This window comes from Lolium rigidum, chromosome 2 (assembly GCF_022539505.1).
Source record: "Lolium rigidum isolate FL_2022 chromosome 2, APGP_CSIRO_Lrig_0.1, whole genome shotgun sequence".
In the NCBI taxonomy this organism is placed as follows: domain Eukaryota; kingdom Viridiplantae; phylum Streptophyta; class Magnoliopsida; order Poales; family Poaceae; genus Lolium; species Lolium rigidum.
The window spans coordinates 113,452,115-113,474,466 of record NC_061509.1 but is presented as its reverse complement, the minus strand read 5'-3'; the positions used below and the strand labels follow the sequence as shown (position 1 = coordinate 113,474,466).

The following is a 22,352-nucleotide window of genomic DNA, read 5'->3' as shown; positions in this document are numbered from 1 at the left end:
GGTGTTCAAAGAAAAAAAATTCATGTTAATTTGTAGCTTCGCCCCCCCAAAGATTTTCTGCAAGGTCCGCCACTGGGCACCATTCTGGAAGAAATGCAAGCTGATGAGTTTGTTCAATGCTAAAGGATATATGTTACCGACAGAAAAGGTTTGTGATCGTAGTTTCACATGCAGGCTGTTACTGTCAAGATCCAGATCCAGAGGTGACATGAGAAAGCACGTTATTTTAAGGTACCAATGTCACTGCAGGTTAAAGAACAAAATCAGCCATGGGACCTTACTTACCAGGTGAGCCAGCCAGCCGAAGGTACAGGTTGCCACCAAGTGCGCCGGACTTTTCCGAGTCAACAAGCTCCCCTATCCAGATCAAGCATCTTGATGGACCACCTGTTGCGAGGATACTGCTCAAGTTGGCATAAGCATAAGCGGTGCAGGAGCAGTTGTGGTAACACTCAGCAGTGCACTCCTCAAAGCTTTTGTTCCTGGCATACACAAATTTCCCAGGCACCTTCATCCCCGCCAAGGGCAGGAAGTGGTCATCGCGGCATCTCAGCGCCTCCATTCTCACACATCCTCTGGAGAAGTTGGCACTGAAGCCATCTGCCAGCTCAAACCCTTCGAAGCACCTGCATTCCCCGCTAGACGCCATGCTATCGCAGTAACCAAACGGACCACATGAGCCGTAGTTTCGGCAGCCATCACCTGGGCGTTTGAATAAAACCTCCCACGACTGGTTAATCCATCTCCTGAGCATCAAGTCGCCAGTGTAGTCCAGCTTCCAGTGCGATCTCCGTGAGTCATTGCCTGTGCTGTACGTTGAGTAGATCTCCTCCCCATCGTCGACGATCTGGGACCATATGTATCCGTTGTTATTCCAGGCTGTCGTGCTGTTCCACAGTCCGCTGCGCCAGTACAGGCTTGTCTGACGCCATATGAGGATCTCGAGGGCCGTGCTAGGGTCACGACTGAAGGAGAATTCCCCAGTGGACGGATCTTGAGAATCCTTCCAAGCAACAAGGCGCACTGATGTGTGGGTCTTGTAGTTTGCCCAAACCTTGAAACCGGGGAGGATGGTGTCCGTCGGGTGATCAAAACTCTGCCATATCTGCATGAAATTCCTTGACTGGAGGATAAAGTTTCCTGTGTCGAGCAGCAGTGCCACAGCTCCATCACCCCCAGTGGTGACATTGTTCGCCGTCATCCAGAGGATACGGCCTCTAGAATCTGACAGGACAAGGTCAGAGCTATTGGTCAGAACCAACTTACCGGACACACTGCTGCTGATTGGGTTGTCGCGGTTGGCCACCCAGACATATGTCCGCTCCGGGATGTTGTGGTACCATATGCCTAAATATGAGTTTGCGGTGGAGTTCTCCAGGGAGAAGAAACCAAGAGCGAAGATGCCATTGTTTGAGACGAGCTTGTCCCCAGCCAAGAGTGGCTTCGTAGGCATTAGGCCGTCATCGGATTTGCAGAAACAAATCAATAATAGGAGGATGAAACAGGGGAGGAGAGTCGTGCCTATTTTCCACATATGCTTGTGACGAGTGGTCTATGGAAATGCTCTGGAGTCTGGATGTTCTGCTTGGAGACGAAACACCGCTCCCACTTTTGTGCTAGTCACAGCAGCATGACCAGTTCGCCCGACATAATTTCAGCCTGACGGTCCAAGTCTTGGCTGTGTTCACTGCATCAAATACACAGAGTGGACTAAGCTCTCGCGACTTGCGGCTCGCAGTCGTCGTCAGCATAAATGCTGTTGGTCGGTACTAGGTAGTCCTGGAACTGGGACCTTGCAGGGTAACCAAACAAGCTTACACAGGAAGGTGCAGAAATATCAAGCTTTCACCATCATTGCCGACTGGCCGTAAGCGACTACTGGGTTGACAATATACAAAAGAAAGACGTGTATGGAACCGGTTACCGTCAGGTGGAGCGTCGACGGGGTAGTGGCGGTGGGGGCGGGGGCCGGGGGAGTTGACACTTGGTACCTCATCTCATAGTCAGGTAGTTTCCAACCATTCATCTCGGGTGGCTGGGTTGTACGAACGCCGACGGCGAGCGGGTAGGGTGGAACTACCGGAGGATGGCTGCGTCGGCGCGATGACTGGCCGGCACCGCGTACTATGGCCGCCTGGGACGGGTGGGGAGTGGAAGGAATACGAGGGGCCGGAGACGCACTGGCGGACCTATGTGAGGGCAAACCCGGGCCATGGCCCGCCCAGCCCAAAACTGGGGAAAAAATTATGCCTATGCATCCATGTGTAAAGCCCATTAACCCAGCCCAGGTCGTCGTCTACTCCCTCTTTGTTGTTTCCTGCTTGCTCAGTTGCTCGTATGCGATGCCGTATCGCTGTCCATGGCCGTAGTTTAGGGCCACTGCCGACCTGCCGCCGGCGACCTGCCGCCGGTGACTGAGCGCGGAGGTAGCCGTCGGAACCCTGGAGCGACTCGATCTGGCGACCACCATCCAGCAGGGGCAGACACCACAAGCCCCACGTGGTCACGCGGCCACACGACAAGCCCTAGTTAGGCAGCAGACGCAGGCCGGCAACGGCCAGGCTGCCGGCAGGCGGCAGGCCGGTGACTACGGCGATCCGATCATCCGGCGCAGGCAACAACCAGGAGCCACTAGCTGCTCTAATTACTCCCAGGCAACGGTAATTGAGTTTTCCCCAAATCTCTTCACAACAAAAGTACACTGCTAACGATTTGGCACCCTAAACAATTAAATTCTTTGTTTGTTTACAAATGCAATTTGGGCACCATGAGCAAGGTCAATCAGAGAAGAATAGATCTAGTTTTCAAATGAAAAAGGAGACGAGACAAATGAAGTTGAGGAAGACCGGTCTGTACTAGCTGATCATCCATTACCTTTACTTGAATTAGAACATCCAAACTGAACCTTATGACCAAACTGAGAGCATCTCCAGTCGCGTCCCCCAAAGCGTCCCCCAAAGGGATTTGGGGGACGCCGGCCAAAAAAACGACCCAGTCACGTGCCCCAAAGGCCGCTTCGGTCCGGACGTGCTCCAAATGTTGTCCGGCGTCCCTCGCCCATCCCCTGTATAGAGTCTCTACCGGGGACGCCGGACACAACTTTTACACTTACTTTTTGTTTGGATGTCGCGTTTGGGGGATGTGGCTAGAAAAGGGACCTTTTCCAAACGAAATTTTTGTCCGGACGTCCCCCAAACGACTAATCCAGCGCTTTGTCCGGACATCGTTTGGGGGACGCGACTGGAGATGCTCTGAACCTTGGTAATTTGGTCTGATTTTTTTTTTTGGGGTACTTCTCATATATGTATGATGTGATGGATCAAATGTATGCAGTAAATTTACTAATGCATAGTTGTCTAAAATGTATATGGCTTAGAATTAGAATTCTTTGTGTTATTCTTTAGCTTGGCCCGCCCAAGATCTCTTTTGTAGGTCCGCCACTGCGGAGACGCATATAGAGACGGCGGCATGATTAGCAGACCGGCGGCGCCACCGCGGCAGGGGTGGGGGACTGTGGCGGCAGTGGGGACTGGGCACTCGTCTTCGGCGGCGAAGGCAAACGGCTGCTACTTACGTGTGGGCTGGAGGCCTTGTTGCCAATACGAAACAGGCTGCGCGGTTTACGTAGGCTCGAGGCCGTGTTGAGCTCCACTCTGCCCAATAGCGTTATCAGGCCGTAAATTTCGCAGGGTAAACCAGCCTAGGCCGCAGTTTCACTTCAAGTTCAGCAAGCTTCCCAAATGCTCAAAACAAAGCAAAAAAAAGTAAAATCTGCTTAAAAAAAGAAGAAAAAAGTAAAAAGGAAGCATCTCCAACACAATCACTAGAAAAAAAAAGTTCTGCACAAATAACTACTATACTAAGAGCGATCAACTTCGATTTTTGCTAGAGTTTTGAACTGTTTCTGCGTTCTGACACGTCTACTCTTTTGTAGTTAATTTTTGTGGTGGTTTTCTTGTGTGCAATTCCGGGGTCGTCTTAAAATTTTGGGAGTTCTTTTCTCCTGCTTTGGAGCATTTTTGGTGTGGCCATAGCTGTAATAGTCTTAGACGGTGGTAGGCCAGTTCTGTTCTGTAATTTTGCCGGATAGTCAAAGCGGCGCTGGTGCCCACGTCCCTACACGTGGTCTGTTTTATTTCTCCTCCTTATCTTCTTCATCCGCCACGGGCCAGCCGAGCGCAGGGCCAACGACCTCAGGGCGAGGGCGGCGAGGCCGGGCGTGCAGCGCGGGCATTCAGGTGGGCACGCGACGGAGCGCGGCAGCCGGCGGCGTGCAACGCGGCGCAGGCCCGGCTTTGGCTATAGGCGACCATGGGCAACGCCCATGGGCCACCGCTTGGAGGGGGGGCCCATCCATGCATCTGTCCTCTATGCATTCCTGCTGAAAAAAATATATAGAAATGGGCCAATGGCCCAGGCGCCCAACGAAACAAGATAAAATACAGGGAGGAGAACGGACGCATGATGCTGGACGCCGGTGTCGTTGAGTGTGCAGCATCCAGCAGTAAACTCGATCGCCGACTCCTCGCTCGGTCCCTGGACTTCCGTTCCCAGATCGGCAGATCGCCAGCGCCAGGGATCCTTTTCTTCTTCGATCAATCCCACAACTCACGTGTTTCCAGACCTGCGCGCTTTCTTACTGTTTAGGTAATTCACTAATTCCACTCCATCTTATTTGTATACAGATTAGAAATTGTGTGTTCCTACTTCGCACTTCCTATCATCATGTGTAAATATTGTGAGAGATGCATTAAATTTCATCATAATATTAGGTGTCCCAATGCCGAAGTGGAAGCATAAATCGGGTGCTTTGAAAAGGAACGAAAAAAACCGAGCGGATCAAATTTATTCAATCAGAAAGAGGTGCTTTAAATAGGTAGTTTTCAGCAACGAGTAGTGTTCATTCCCATGGCGATAATCAAAGCCAAGAATCTGATTCCGAAAAAGATGATGAGCAAAATTTAAGTGCAAATCATGAGGTCAATGAGCAGCCCTTGGATGGCAGTAAGTAAATAACTAGTATCAATTTTTTGCAGAAGTATATACTTTACTAACTATAATTTGTTGAATTTAATTGCAGATCTTAATGTTGATGTTAATGATGACAGTGCGGGGGCAATTTGTAGCATTCGCCAGTTGCTCCGAATAATTTTGCATCTGGAAATGCCCGAAGAAGGTTCTTTTTTAAGAACTGAAGCATTATTATTGATGGAGCCATTAGAATTTGGTTTTATTTGAGGTAATAAAACTAGCAGCGAAATAGTACTTGTTTTATTTTGCATCTATATATACTTATATGTGTATGTATAAATTACTTTTAGGGGCCTCTTTCTTCAGCTCGCCCAAGGGCCACGCGAAAGATAGAGCCGGCGCTGACGCGGCGAGGTCAACCGCGCATCGCGTTCACGCAGGCGGGCACGCGGCCAAGCGCAGCGGCCTGCGCTGGGCGGGGCGGCGAGGGGCGCGGCCAGGCGTGGCGCGGCCGAGGGCCGGCGCGGCGCGGCCGGGGCCGGCGCGGCGTGGCTCGGGGCGACGCGGGCGGGGGCCGGCGCGGGCTGCCAGGGGCGGCTGCGGCCAGGTGCGGCCAGGGGCGGGCGTGGCGCGGTGCAGCTCGGGGCGGCACAGCCAGGGGCGCCCCGGATTCAAGTGGAGCACGCTCCAGATTATTGGCTGATGGAGCTTCGACGTTGAAAGGATCGAGGAGTTGGAGAGCGACATTGAGCGGCGGTTGTCGTCACGAGTTCTTCCCTGCCGTGAGATCCCCTGGCCGAGCTCTTCCGCGGTCGTGCTGTGGCTCGGTGTCGCGGCCGTCGCGGCCGTCTACGAGGAGCTCCGATGTAGCTCCTCAGCTGGAAGCGGCCCCGGCCCAGGCCCCTGATGGCGTGTAACTCACACGTTCGTTGGGAACCCCAAGAGGAAGGTATGATGCGCACAGTAGCAAGTTTTCCCTCAGAAAGAAACCAAGGTTTAATCGAACCAGTAGGAGCCAAGAAGCACGTTGAAGGTTGATGGTCGCGAAATGTGATGCGGCGCAACACCAGGGATTCCGGCGCCAACTAGGAACCCGCACAACACAACCAAAGTACTTTGCCCCAACGAAACAAGTGAGGTTGTCAATCTCACCGGCTTGTCTGTAACAAAGGATTAAACGTATCGAGTGGAAGATGTTTGCAAGAAAATAATAAAACACAAGTATTGCAGTAAATTGTATGCTATGTAAAGAATAGGACCGGGGTCCACAGTTCACTAGAGGTGTCTCTCCCATAAGATAAAAGCATGTTGGGTGAACAAATTACAGTCGGGCAATTAACAAATAGAGAAAGGCATAACAATGCATATACATGACATGGTAAATATAGTGAGATTTAATTGGGCATTACGACAAAGTACATAGACCGCCATCCAACCGCATCTATGCCTAAAAAGTCCACCTTCGGGTTATCGTCCGAACCCCTTCAAGTATTAAGTTGCAAAGCAACAGACAATTGCATTAAGTATGGTGCGTAATGTAAGCAACAACTACATCCTTAGACATAGCATCAATGTTTTATCCCTAGTGGCAACAGCACATCACAACCTTAGAACTTTCTCGTCACCGTCCCGAGTATCAATGAAGGCATGAACCCACTATCGAGCATAAATACTCCCTCTTGGAGTTAAGAGTAAAAACTTGGCCGAGCCTCTACTAGTAACGGAGAGCATGCAAGATCATAAACAACACATGAACAATAGATTGATAATCACCATAATCATAGTACTCTCTATCCATCGGATCCCGACAAACACAACATATAGAATTACATATAGATGATCTTGATCATGTTAGGCAGCTCACAAGATCTAACAATGAAGCACAACAAGGAGAAGACGACCATCTAGCTACTGCTATGGACCCATGGTCCAGGGGTGAACTACTCACTCATCACTCCGGAGGCGACCATGGCGGTGTAGAGTCCTCCGGGAGATGAATCCCCTCTCCGGCAGGGTGCCGGAGGCGATCTCCGGAATCCCCCGAGATGGGATTCGCGGCGGCGGCGTCTCCGGAAGGTTTTCCGTATCGTGGCTCTCGATGCCGGGGTTTCGCGACGGAAGCTTTAAATAGGCGGAGGGTCAACGCGAGGGGCCACACGAGGGGCCCAGGGGATAGGTCGGCGCGGCCGGGGCTTGGGCCGCGCCGGCCACCCCCTGGCTGCCTCGTGGCCCCACTTCGTTAGGTCTTCGGTCTTCCGGAAGCTTCGTGCAAAAATAGGACCCCGGGCGAAAGTTTCGTCCAATTCCGAGAATATTTCTTTACTAGGATTTCTGAAACCAAAAACAGCAGAAAACGACAAGCTGGCTCTTCGGCATCTTGTTAATAGGTTAGTTCCGGAAAATGCATAAATATGACATATAATGTGCATAAAACATGTAGGTATCATCAATAAAGTAGCATGGAACATAAGAAATTATCGATACGTTGGAGACGTATCAGCATCCCCAAGCTTAGTTACGCTCGTCCGGCGAGGTAAAACGATAACAAAGATAATTTCGAAGTGACATGCCATCATAATCTTGATCATACTATTTGTAAACATATGTAATGAATGCAGCGATCAAAGCAAAGGTAATGACATGAGTAAACAAGTGAATCATATGACAAAGACTTTTCATGAATAGTACTTCAAGACAAGCATCAATAAGTCTTGCATAAGAGTTAACTCATAAAGCAATAAATCAAAGTAAAGGTGTTGAAGCAACACATAGGAAGATTAAGTTTCAGCGGTTGCTTTCAACTTGTAACATGTATATCTCATGGGTATTGTCAACATAAAGTAATATAACAAGTGCAATATGCAAGTATGTAGGAATCAATGCACAGTTCACACAAGTGTTTGCTTCTTAAGGTGGAAGGAGATAGGTAAACCGACTCAACAATAAAAGTAAAAGAAAGGTCCTTCAAAGAGGAAAGCATCGATTGCTGTATTTGTGCTAGAGCTTTTATTTTGAAAACATGAAACAATTTTGTCAACGGTAGTAATAAAGCATATGAGTTATGAAAATTATATCTTACAAGTTGCAAGCCTCATGCATAGTATACTAATAGTGCCCGCACCTCGTCCTACTTAACTTGGACTACCGGATCTTCGCATGCCATGTTTCAACCAAGTGTCACAAGGGGTACCTCCATGCCACCTTGTACAAAGGTCTAAGGAGAAAGCTCGCATTTCGGATTTCTCGCTTTTGATTATTCTCAACTTAGACATCCATACCGGGACAACATGGACAACGGATAATGGACTCCTCTTAAATGCATAAGCATGTAGCAAAGTTATTATTCTCATATGAGATTGAGGATATATGTCCAAAACTGAAACTTCCACCATGGTTCATGGCTTTAGTTAGCGGCCCAATGTTCTTCTCTAACAATTTTGCATGCTCCAACCACTAAAATGATAGACCTTCGGACAAGACGGACATGCATAGCAACTCACATGATATTCAACAATAGTTGATGGCTTTCCCCGAAGCATGGTTATCGCACAACAAGCAACTTAATAAAATATAAAGTGCATAAGTACATATTCAATACTACGATAGTTTTTAAGGCTATTTTGTCCCATGAGCTATATATTGCAAAGGTGAATGATGGAATTTTAAAGGTAGCACTCAAGCAATTTACTTTGGAATGGCGGAGAAATACCATGTAGTAGGTAGGTATGGTGGACACAAATGGCATAGTAGTTGGCTCAAGGATTTTGGATGCATGAGAAGTATTCCCTCTCGATACAAGGTTTAGGCTAGCAAGGTTTATTTGAAGCAAACTCAAGGATGAACAAGTGCAGCAAAACTCACATAAAAGACATATTGTAAACATTATAAGACTCTACACTGTCTTCCTTGTTGTTCAAAACTCAATACTAGATATTATCTAGACCTTAGAGAAACCAAATATGCAAACCAAATTTTAGCAAGCTCTATGTATTTCTTCATTAATGGGTGCAAAGTATATGATGCAAGAGCTTAAACATGAGCACAACAATTACCAAGTATCACATTATCCAAGACGTTTTAGAATTACTACATGTAGCATTTTCCAATTCCAACCATATAACAATTTAACGAAGAAGAAACTTCGCCTTGAACATTATGAGTAAAGCCTAAGGACACATGTGTCCATATGCAACAGCGGAGCGTGTCTCTCTCCCACAAAGTGAATGCTAGGATCCATCTTATTCAAACAAAAACAAAAAACGAAAACAAACCGACGCTCCAAGCAAAGAATACAAGATGTGATTGAATAAAAATATAGTTTCGGGGGAGGAACCCGATGATGTTGTCGATGAAGAAGGGGATGCCTTGGGCATCCCCAAGCTTAGACGCTTGAGTCTTCTTAAAATATGCAGGGGTGAACCACGGGGGCATCCCCAAGCTTAGAGCTTTCACTCCTCTTGATCATAGTATATCATTCTCCTCTCTTGACCCTTGAAAACTTCCTTCACACCAAACTTCAAGCAAACTCATTAGAGGGTTAGTGCACAATTAATAATTCACACATTCAGAGGTGACACAATCATTATTTTCACTTCTGGACATTGCATAATGCTACTGGACATTAATGGATCAAAGAAATAAATCCAATATAGCAAAAGAGGCAATGCGAAATAAAAGGCAGAATCTGTCAAAACAGAACAGTCCGTAAAGACGAATTTAAAGCTGGCACCAGACTTGCTCAAATGGAAAAACTCAAAACTAATGAAAGTTGCGTACATATCTGAGGATCACGCTCGTAAATTGGCAGATTTTTTCGAATTTTCTACAGAGGACTGTGCCCAGATTCGTGACAGACAGCAATGCTGTTTCTGCGCAGTAATCCCAAATATAACATCAACTTTGACATAGAAACTTTACTTGGCACAAAAACATGATAAGGAGAGGTTGCTACAGTAGTAAACAACTTCCAAGACTCAACAAAACAAAAAAATTGCTGTAGGTAAAAACATGGGTTGTCTCCCATAAGCGCTTTTCTTTAACGCCTTTCAGCTAGGCGCGAAAGTGCAAATCAAGTAACATCGAGAGTAGAAGCATCAACATCATTACCAGGGGTGTTGGGAGTTTTCTCAACCAAGCATAGTATATTTGATATATAAGTTTTAGCGTCTCCCTTTTCATTAGTCTTAGGCTGGCTACTCTCATCGAACAAATTTTCAGGAACAAGCCAAGCATAGTTATTTTCTAGCGCATCATTCATAGCTAGGAGTTTACATGGTATTGGTGCTTTGATTTCCCCTCCATTATTAATGTTATTAGTGTACATTATTCTATCCATGTCCATTTTTTCAAGGAGACCAATAAAATTGGTATGAGAACCTAGCATATTAAACTTAGCAAAAACCTTTCTAGCCTCTCTTGCTAGACCACCAAATTCTCTAAGAAGAGTTTCTAAAACAAAATCTTTCTTTTCCCCTTCTTCCATATCACCAAGTGTAAGAAACATGTGTTGGATTATAGGATTGAGATTAACAAATTTAGTTTCCAACATGCTAACTAAAGCAGCAGACAGCAATTTCATAGGTAGGAGCAAGTTCTACCAAGTGTCTATCTTCAAAATCTTCGAGTAATACTAACATGATTGAAAAATTCTTCTATATTATTTCTCCCGACTATGGACCCACGTCCTACTGGTATGTCTTTTGTGGTAAAATTAAAAGGAAACATGATGCAATAAGCAAAAAGTAAACTAGGCAAACAAAGTAAAGACAAGTAACTAATTTTTTTGTGTTTTTGATATAGAGAGCAAGACAGTAAATAAAGTAAAACTAGCAACTAATTTTTTTGTGTTTTGTTTAGGTGCAGCAAACAAAGTAGTAAATAAAATAAAGCAAGACAAAAACAAAGTAAAGAGATTGAGAAGTGGAGACTCCCCTTGCAGCGTGTCTTGATCTCCCCGGCAACGGCGCCAGAAAATTATGCTTGATGGCGTGTAACTCACACGTTCGTTGGGAACCCCAAGAGGAAGGTATGATGCGCACGGTAGCAAGTTTTCCCTCAGAAAGAAACCAAGGTTTAATCGAACCAGTAGGAGCCAAGAAGCACGTTGAAGGTTGATGGTCGCGAAATGTGATGCGGCGCAACACCAGGGATTCCGGCGCCAACTAGGAACCTGCACAACACAACCAAAGTACTTTGCCCCAACGAAACAGTGAGGTTGTCAATCTCACCGGCTTGCTGTAACAAAGGATTAAACGTATCGAGTGGAAGATGTTTGCAAGAAAATAATAAAACACAAGTATTGCGTAGAATTGTATGCTATGTAAAGAATAGGACCGGGGTCCACAGTTCACTAGAGGTGTCTCTCCCATAAGATAAAAGCATGTTGGGTGAACAAATTACAGTCGGGCAATTAACAAATAGAGAAAGGCATAACAATGCATATACATGACATGGTAAATATAGTGAGATTTAATTGGGCATTACGACAAAGTACATAGACCGCCATCCAACTGCATCTATGCCTAAAAAGTCCACCTTCGGGTTATCGTCCGAACCCTTCCAGTATTAAGTTGCAAAGCAACAGACAATTGCATTAAGTATGGTGCGTAATGTAATCAACAACTACATCCTTAGACATAGCATCAATGTTTTATCCCTAGTGGCAACAAGCACATCACAACCTTAGAACTTTCCGTCACTCGTCCCGTGAATCAATGGAGGCATGAACCCACTATCGAGCATAAATACTCCCTCTTGGAGTTAAGAGTAAAAACTTGGCCAGAGCCTCTACTAGTAACGGAGAGCATGCAAGATCATAAACAACACATGAACAATAGATTGATAATCACCATAATCATAGTACTCTCTATCCATCGGATCCCGACAAACACAACATATAGAATTACATATAGATGATCTTGATCATGTTAGGCAGCTCACAAGATCCAACAATGAAGCACAACAAGGAGAAGACGACCATCTAGCTACTGCTATGGACCCATGGTCCAGGGGTGAACTACTCACTCATCACTCCGGAGGCGACCATGGCGGTGTAGAGTCCTCCGGGAGATGAATCCCCTCTCCGGCAGGGTGCCGGAGGCGATCTCCTGAATCCCCCGAGATGGGATTCGCGGCGGCGGCGTCTCTGGAAGGTTTTCCGTATCGTGGCTCTCGGTACTGGGGTTTCCGCGACGGAAGCTTTAAGTAGGCGGAGGGTCAACGCGAGGGGCCACACGAGGGGCCCAGGGGATAGGTCGGCGCGGCCAGGGCTTGGGCCGCGCCGGCCATCCCCCGGCCGCCTCGTGGCCCCACTTCGTTAGGTCTTCGGTCTTCCGGAAGCTTCGTGCAAAAATAGGACCCCGGGCGAAAGTTTCGTCCAATTCCGAGAATATTTCTTTACTAGGATTTCTGAAACCAAAAACAGCGAGAAAACAACAGAATCGGCTCTTCGGCATCTTGTTAATAGGTTAGTTCCGGAAAATGCATAAATATGACATATAATGTGCATAAAACATGTAGGTATCATCAATAAAGTAGCATGGAACATAAGAAATTATCGATACGTTGGAGACGTATCAGCATCCCCAAGCTTAGTTCTGCTCGTCCCGAGCGAGTAACACGATAACAAAGATAATTTCTGAAGGGACATGCCATCATAATCTTGATCATACTATTTGTAAACATATGTAATGAATGCAGCGATCAAAGCAAAGGTAATGACATGAGTAAACAAGTGAATCATATAAGCAAAGACTTTTCATGAATAGTACTTCAAGACAAGCATCAATAAGTCTTGCATAAGAGTTAACTCATAAAGCAATAAATCAAAGTAAAGGTGTTGAAGCAACACATAGGAAGATTAAGTTTCAGCGGTTGCTTTCAACTTATAACATGTATATCTCATGGATAATTGTCAACATAAAGTAATATAACAAGTGCAATATGCAAATATGTAGGAATCAATGCACAGTTCACACAAGTGTTTGCTTCTTAAGGTGGAAGGAGATAGGTAAACTGACTCAACAATAAAAGTAAAAGAATGGTCCTTCAACGAGGAAAGCATCGATTGCTGTATTTGTGCTAGAGCTTTTATTTTGAAAACATGAAACAATTTTGTCAACGGTAGTAATAAAGCATATGAGTTATGAAAATTATATCTTACAAGTTGCAAGCCTCATGCATAGTATACTAATAGTGCCCGCACCTCGTCCTACTTAACTTGGACTACCGGATCTTCGCATGCCATGTTTCAACCAAGTGTCACAAAGGGGTACCTCCATGCCGCCCGTACAAAGGTCTAAGGAGAATGCTCGCATTTTGGATTTCTCGCTTTTGATTATTCTCAACTTAGACATCCATACCGGGACAACATGGACAACAGATAATGGACTCCTCTTAAATGCATAAGCATGTAGCAATGATTATTATTCTCATATGAGATTGAGGATATATGTCCAAAACTGAAACTTCCACCATGGTTCATGGCTTTAGTTAGCGGCCCAATGTTCTTCTCTAACAATTTTGCATGCTCCAACCACTAAAATGATAGACCTTCAGACAAGACGGACATGCATAGCAACTCACATGATATTCAACAATAGTTGATGGCGTTCCCCGGAAGCATGGTTATCGCACAACAAGCAACTTAATAAAATATAAAGTGCATAAGTACATATTCAATACTACGATAGTTTTTAAGGCTATTTTGTCCCATGAGCTATATATTGCAAAGGTGAATGATGGAATTTTAAAGGTAGCACTCAAGCAATTTACTTTGGAATGGCGGAGAAATACCATGTAGTAGGTAGGTATGGTGGACACAAATGGCATAGTAGTTGGCTCAAGGATTTTGGATGCATGAGAAGTATTCCCTCTCGATACAAGGTTTAGGCTAGCAAGGTTTATTTGAAGCAAACTCAAGGATGAACAAGTGCAGCAAAACTCACATAAAAGACATATTGTAAACATTATAAGACTCTACACCGTCTTCCTTGTTGTTCAAAACTCAATACTAGATATTATCTAGACCTTAGAGAAACCAAATATGCAAATCAAATTTTAGCAAGCTCTATGTATTTCTTCATTAATGGGTGCAAAGCATATGATGCAAGAGCTTAAACATGAGCACAACAATTGCCAAGTATCACATTATCCAAGACATTTTAGAATTACTACATGTAGCATTTTCCAATTCCAACCATATAACAATTTAACGAAGAAGAAACTTCGCCATGAACATTATGAGTAAAGCCTAAGGACACATGTGTCCATATGCAACAGCGGAGCGTGTCTCTCTCCCACAAAGTGAATGCTAGGATCCATCTTATTCAAACAAAACAAAAACGAAAACAAACCGACGCTCCAAGCAAAGAACACAAGATGTGATTGAATAAAAATATAGTTTCGGGGGAGGAACTCGATGATGTTGTCGATGAAGAAGGGGATGCCTTGGGCATCCCCAAGCTTAGACGCTTGAGTCTTCTTAAAATATGCAGGGGTGAACCACGGGGGCATCCCCAAGCTTAGAGCTTTCACTCCTCTTGATCATAGTATATCATTCTCCTCTCTTGACCCTTGAAAACTTCCTTCACACCAAACTTCAAGCAAACTCATTAGAGGGTTAGTGCACAATTAATAATTCACTACATTCAGAGGTGACACAATCATTATTTTCACTTCTGGACATTGCATAATGCTACTGGACATTAATGGATCAAAGAAATAAATCCAATATAGCAAAAGAGGCAATGCGAAATAAAAGGCAGAATCTGTCAAAAACAGAACAGTCCGTAAAGACGAATTTTAAGATGGCACCAGACTTGCTCAAATGGAAAAACTCAAAACTAATGAAAGTTGCGTACATATCTGAGGATCACGCTCGTAAATTGGCAGATTTTTTCGAATTTTCTACAGAGGACTGTGCCCAGATTCGTGACAGACAGCAATGCTGTTTCTGCGCAGCGATCCCAAATATAACATCAACTTTGACATAGAAACTTTACTTGGCACAAAAACATGATAAGGAGAGGTTGCTACAGTAGTAAACAACTTCCAAGACTCAACAAAACAAAAAATTGCTGTAGGTAAAAACATGGGTTGTCTCCCATAAGCGCTTTTCTTTAACGCCTTTCAGCTAGGCGCAGAAAGTGCAAATCAAGTAACATCGAGAGTAGAAGCATCAACATCATAGCTTGTTCTAATAATAGAATCAAAAGGCAACTTCATTCTCTTTCTAGGGAAGTGTTCCATACCTTTCTTGAGAGGAAATTGATATTTAATATTACCTTCCCTCATATCAATAACAGCACCAACGAGTTCGAAGAAAAGGTCTTCCCAACACAATTGGACAAGATGCATTGCATTCGATATCCAAGACAACAAAATCAACGGGGACAAGGTTATTGTTAACCGTAATATGCACATTATCAATCCTCCCCAAAGGTTTCTTTTTAACATTATCGGCAAGATTAACATCCAAATAACAATTCTTCAATGGTGGCAAGTCAAGCATATCATAAATCTTTTTAGGCATAACAGAAATACTTGCACCAAGATCACATAAAGCATTACATTCAAAGTCATTGAATTTCATTTTAATGATGGGCTCCCAACCATCCTCTAACTTTCTAGGAATAGAAGTTTCAAGTTTTAGTTTCTCTTCTCTAGCTTTTATGAGAGCATTTGTAATATGTTTTGTAAAGGCTAAATTTATAGCACTAGCATTAGGACTTTTAGCAAGTTTTTGTAAGAACTTTATAACTTCAGAGATGTGGCAATCATCAAAATCTAAATCATTATGAGCTACAGCAATGGGATCATTGTTCCCAAGGTAGGAAAAAATTTCAGCAGCTTTATCACAAGCGTTTCAGCAGTTTTAGCAATTTCAGTGCAGTTTTGTTCGCTTTGCACTAGGAGTAGAAACATTGCCAACACCAATTATTTTACCATTGATAGTAGGAGGTGCAGCAACATGTGAAGAATTAGCATTACTAGTGGTGGTAATAGTCCAAACTTTAGCTACATTATTCTCTTTAGCTAGTTTTTCATTTTCTTCTCTATCCCACCTAGCACGCAGTTCAGCCATTAATCTTATATTCTCATTAATTCTAACTTGGATGGCATTTGCTGTAGTAGTAATCTTATTATCAATATCATTATTAGGCATAACTTTCAATTTTAAAAGATTAACATCGGAGGCAAGTCTATCAACTCTAGAAGCGATAGTATCAATTTTATCAAGCTTTTCCTCAACAGATTTGTTAAAAGCAGTTTGTGTACTAATAAATTCTTTAAGCATGGCTTCAAGACCAGAGGGTACACTCCTATTATTATTGTAAGAATTCCCATAAGAATTACCATAACCATTACCATTAGCAGAAGGATATGGCCTATAGTTATTACCAGAGTTGTTCCTATAAGCATTGTTGTTGAAATTATTATTTTTAATGAAATTCACATCAACATTTTCTTCTTGAGCAACCAATGAAGCTAAAGGAACATTATTTGGATCTACATTAGATCTACCATTCACAAGCATAGACATAATCACATCAATCTTATCATTCAAGGAAGAGGTTTCTTCAACAGAATTTACCTTCTTACCTTGTGGAGCTCTTTCCGTGTGCCATTCAGAGTAATTTATCATCATATTATCAAGAAGTTTTGTAGCCGCCCCCAATGTGATGGACATAAAGGTACCTCCAGCAGCTGAATCCAATAAATTCCGCGAAGAAAAATTTAGTCCTGCATAGAAGGTTTGGATGATCATCCAAGTAGTCGATCCATGGGTTGGGCAATTCTTTACCAAAGTTTTCATTCTCTCCCAAGCTTGAGCAACATGTTCAGTATCTAATTGTTTAAAATTCATTATGCTACTTCTCAAAGATATAATTTTAGCGGGAGGATAATATCTACCAATAAAAGCATCCTTGCATTTAGTCCATGAATCAATACTATTCTTAGGCAAAGATAGCAACCAGTCTTTAGCTCTTCCTCTTAATGAGAAAGGAAACACTTTCAATTTAATAATATCACCATCTACATCTTTATACTTTTGCATTTCACAAAGTTCAACAAAATTATTGAGATGGGCAGCAGCATCATCAGAACTAGCACCAGAAAATTGTTCTCTCATGACAAGATTTAGTAAAGCAGGTTTAATTTCAAAGAATTCTGCTGTAGTAGCAGGTGGAGCAATAGGTGTGCATAGGAAATCATTATTATTTGCATTTGTGAAGTCACACAATTTAGTATTTTCAGGGGTATTCATTTTAGCAACAGTAAATAAAACAAACTAGATAAAGTAAATGCAAGTAACTAATTTTTTTTGTGTTTTTGATATAGAGAGCAAGACAGTAAATATAGTAAAACTAGCAACTAATTTTTGTGTGTTTTGTTTAGGTGCAGCAAACAAAGTAGCAAATAAAATAAAGCAAGACAAAAACAAAGTAAAGAGATTGAGAAGTGGAGACTCCCCTTGCAGCGTGTCTTGATCTCCCCAGCACGCAACGGCGCCGTGAAAATTATGCTTGATGGCGTGTAACTCACACGTTCGTTGGGAAACCCCAAGAGGAAGGTATGATGCGCACGGTAGCAAGTTTTCCCTCGGAAAGAAACCAAGGTTTAATCGAACCAGTAGGAGCCAAGAAGCACGTTGAAGGTTGATGGTCGCGAAATGTGATGCGGCGCAACACCGGGGATTCCGGCGCCAACTAGGAACCTGCACAACACAACCAAAGTACTTTGCCCCAACGAAACAAGTGAGGTTGTCAATCTCACCGGCTTGCTGTAACAAAGGATTAAACGTATCGAGTGGAAAGATTGTTTGCAAAGAAAACAGTAAAAACAATTGGTAGATTGTATGCTATGTAAAGAATAGGACCGGGGTCCACAGTTCACTAGAGGTGTCTCTCCCATAAGATAAAAGCATGTTGGGTGAACAAATTACAGTCGGGCAATTAACAAATAGAGAAAGGCATAACAATGCATATACATGACATGGTAAATATAGTGAGATTTAATTGGGCATTACGACAAAGTACATAGACCGCCATCCAACTGCATCTATGCCTAAAAAGTCCACCTTCAGAGTTATCGTCCGAACCCCCTCCGGTATTAAGTTGCAAAGCAACGGACAATTGCATTAAGTATGGTGCGTAATGTAATCAACAACTACATCCTTAGACATAGCATCAATGTTTTATCCCTAGTGGCAACAAGCACAACACAACCTTAGAACTTTCACGTCACTCGTCCCAGTGTAAATGCGAGGCATGAACCCACTATCGAGCATAAATACTCCCTCTTGGAGTTAAGAGTAAAAACTTGGCCGAGCCTCTACTAGTAACGGAGAGCATGCAAGATCATAAACAACACATGAACAATAGATTGATAATCACCATAATCATAGTACTCACTATCCATCGGATCCCGACAAACACAACATATAGAATTACATATAGATGATCTTGATCATGTTAGGCAGCTCACAAGATCCAACAATGAAGCACAACAAGGAGAAGACGACCATCTAGCTACTGCTATGGACCCATGGTCCAGGGGTGAACTACTCACTCATCACTCCGGAGGCGACCATGGCGGTGTAGAGTCCTCCGGGAGATGAATCCCCTCTCCGGCAGGGTGCCGGAGGCGATCTCCGAATCCCCCGAGATGGGATTCGCGGCGGCGGCGTCTCTGTAAGGTTTTCCGTATCGTGGCTCTCGGTACTGGGGTTTTCGCGACGGAAGCTTTAAGTAGGCGGAGGGTCAACGCGAGGGGCCACACGAGGGGCCCAGGGGATAGGTCGGCGCGGCCAGGGCCTGGGCCGCGCCGGCCACCCCCTGGCCTCCTCGTGGCCCCACTTCGTTAGGCTCTTCGGTCTTCCGGAAGCTTCGTGCAAAAATAGGACCACGGGCGAAAGTTTCGTCCAATTCCGAGAATATTTCTTTACTAGGATTTCTGAAACCAAAAACAGCAGAAACAAAGCAACTGGCTCTTCGGCATCTTGTTAATAGGTTAGTTCCAGAAAATGCATAAATATGACATATAATGTGCATAAAACATGTAGGTATCATCAATAAAGTAGCATGGAACATAAGAAATTATCGATACGTTGGAGACGTATCATGTACTAATAGTTGTACTACTTAATATGTACCTTTTTGTAAAATAATTTCTTACATGTATTAGAAACTACCCCTCTCATTTCTGGATGCACCCGGGACATTGTCATCCGGCCCTCTTCTGGACAAACCCCCTCGGGAAGGACGGTATATTTTGCACATTTCGCTACTAGTACTTCTAATTCCACCGCTTATTTTTCTAATCCGTTAAATCGTTAATTGGATGACCAACTGATGGAAGCTGCGATAGATTAGACCAACAAGTGGTGAATTGTGCAAAAGATATGTCCGTGTTTTATGCAAAAGAGTGATATGGGGATCTGGTGGAATCTTGAATTTCCTCTTCAGTGGTAGGCATGCTTCACTTATAGCTGGAGTACATTGCGGACCTGGTGCATTTCGTCAGTACCGATCAGCTATTTTTGCTTATCCGGGAAGAAAAGGTAGTACTAGCCTTTTCGGTGAGATGTCTTTTCAGTGCTACGGAGTTGTCTGTTCACTGCTTGCTTTGTCTCGTCGGTGACTTTGCCAAGCTGACTTTGCCATGACTTTGGGTGAGCGATATGTGGACCACAGTTGTAAGTGACTCAAAGTCACTGACTTTGGGGACTCCTGAATGCTTCGTATATTTCTGACGGTTTCTGAATTATGTACTCCGTACAACTTTTGTAATATTGGTCAAACTAGTTTTGACCAGGGTTTGTGTAGGGTGTTTTTTTTTGGTTGGTCCAAATGGTGTTGTGTGGTCCAAATGTGATGTATCATCACACCACCATGTGCCCCCTCCCCCCACCCCACCCCTAGGTTTTGGTAATGCCATTCTGATACATGCTTCTTAGAAGGAGTACATTTTTTCCGTTAGGGCATGACAATTTTGAAAAATTCAAAAAAAATGGGAAGACAGAATGGTAACATCATTTTCCATGTGATGATGCACCCCTGTGCCAAATTTTGGTTCATTTTAAGAATGTAAGGTGACAAATTACTCGAGGAAGCTAGTTGGAGTAGACGGGCATGATCGGATTGGCATAGGGGATTTATTTTTTGAAGGATGTTATTTTTCATAGACAATATCTGACACAAAAAATAAAATGTTAAGGTCTCATATTATTCTGAATGATTTTGAATTACTTATGACGTTTGGAAGTATTGGTATACATGAGTCCCACATGAAGTTAAATGGTCCAAAAAAAGTTTCGTACACGTCTCCCAGAAAGTGGAAAGTCGAGTACATGCATGACTTCACGCGTCCACTACTGGATACAGAGAGTCAGAGGCTATAACATAATCGGCCTCATCATCTCTCGCGAGCTCGTCCTCTCCACTCCCCCAACTTGCCTCCCCCACACTGTGAAAACCCCCCATCCACTCACCGCACCTCTGAGGCATCGACTTTCCCGTTTCCAACCGCAACAGCATGAAGATAGGTATTGCATACGAGGCGGAGCAATAGGCGACCGCCCACGCAGAGGATGCCTCTACGGTAGTGGCCGTCGCGGTGGGTGAGGCTTCACCGGGCACCCAGGCCGCTCGTCTCCTCTGCTTGTCGGATTCTTCGACCTCGGTCGAAATGGGCGTCCTGGCCGTCACGACGGGTGAGGCTTCACCGGGCACCCATGCCGCTCGTCTCCTCTGCCTTGTCTGGTTCTTCGACCTCGGTCGAAACGGGCGTCCCGGCCGTCGAGCAGAAGCTGGATACCAACGTTGTTTATCCCGCCGAAGATGTGCACGGCGTTGCGGGCCACCACGGCGAGGTCTTCCTAGGCCCGATGCCGGACGCGAACCTCGACCCCTTCGACGATTTCGGCCCAAACGTTCGGTTCCGGGAGGATGTTGAGGGTGATGACGAGGAGGTACTTCTCTTTACCGAAACTGTCCCAACCCTCTTTGTGTCATATTGCTGTTCACATGGTTTGCACGAGCCTGGTTCTTGATTGATTTGATATCCTACCTTGTTCTTGTAGATGTAATTGATTCTACGATTCGTAAGATCAGATTCTAGTTTAATTTCGACTAATCTGCCATGTAGTCATATAATCAATTTATGTGTTCATACTTAGTGGACTTGCAATTGTTGTGGCTAATGTTCATGGTTGTTCATAGGGTTTCTCATGATTTATTACGATTTCTTCTGCCATTTACTTGTTCTACACATTTAATTTTAGGGTTTCTAAGGTTTGATTATGTTAGTGGAGTATTTATTCGATCTGTCATAAAAAACCTGATTATGTAGTACTTAATAATTCATAGGAGTATTCTGATGACATGGACAACAACAAGGTGCGCAGGGACCGGAAAAGCCGCTATGTTCTCAAGCGGCTGAAGGGTGGTGAAATTCGTTTCTGCATGCGCGGGGAGCTATTTTGCCCATTATGTGGCAAATTTCTCTAGAAGGACATCCACAGCCTGATCCAACATGCGATGGGTGTAGGCCTAAGTACATAGGGGGAAACACCGCCCGCAACCAAGGCCAAGCACGCATCATATGGCCTCTTCCTCCAGAATTACGTCTTGCCTAGCTTGCTCCACGTCAACGCCCCTGCTGCTGGCCCTCATGCTCCTGGTCATGTTTAAAGTTCATATGTGTAATCTTAATCCCTTTGGAAGTTCAGCATTAAACTCTACTAGTACAACCGTGGTGGTCTTGTGATGTAGTACTCTTTTGATGCATTTGTGATGTAGTAGTACTTTTTTGAAATGATATAGTACTATCTAAGAAAAGTACTCCCTCCGATTCACATTCATTTCACATCAAGAAATATGTATCAGAGCGAGGGAGTAAATTAAACAGGGCATCTCGTGCATGAAGCTTGACATATCGATCAGGTTGGCTAGAATAGCAATACAATGTTGCTCATTAGGCAAATGCATGCCATGTACGATAGTATACATCCAAGTAAAGAAGTCTATACTCGACATAAAAAACTACTTTGGGGATGAGAGTCAATTGGGGCATCTACAATATAGAAAATCTTGCTCGTAGATGATTTTGGCTAAGAGGGTTTTACTCACATTACACGTGCCACTTTCCTTGTCTGCAAAACAAGTTCCAATAAAGGGAGAGGAAAGAAGAGGGTATTGTGGGCGAGATTGAACACCTTTTTATGTGTTAAGCTGAGGCCTCGTTTAGATGAGGATTTCGACTTATGCCTAACAGCTCAACACACCCACAAATAATTCTGCTTGCGCGCACCACCGTTCATTAAAAATAACAATATTAGCTCGCAAGATTAAGAACGAAGTGAATTTAAGTAACTTGGT

At 44.1% G+C, this 22,352-nt stretch overlaps 1 protein-coding gene across 1 annotated transcript; it reads right to left on the bottom strand.

Moving 5' to 3' along the window:
- Positions 1–284: 284 nt before the first annotated feature.
- On the bottom strand, positions 285–1,534 carry LOC124690045 (G-type lectin S-receptor-like serine/threonine-protein kinase B120; the record flags this gene model as incomplete). The annotated part of the gene is given in 1 exon segment (XM_047223488.1): positions 285–1,534. A coding segment is annotated over 1 exon segment (1,250 nt), but the record flags the coding sequence as incomplete, so codon positions are not given.
- Positions 1,535–22,352: the final 20,818 nt, after the last annotated feature.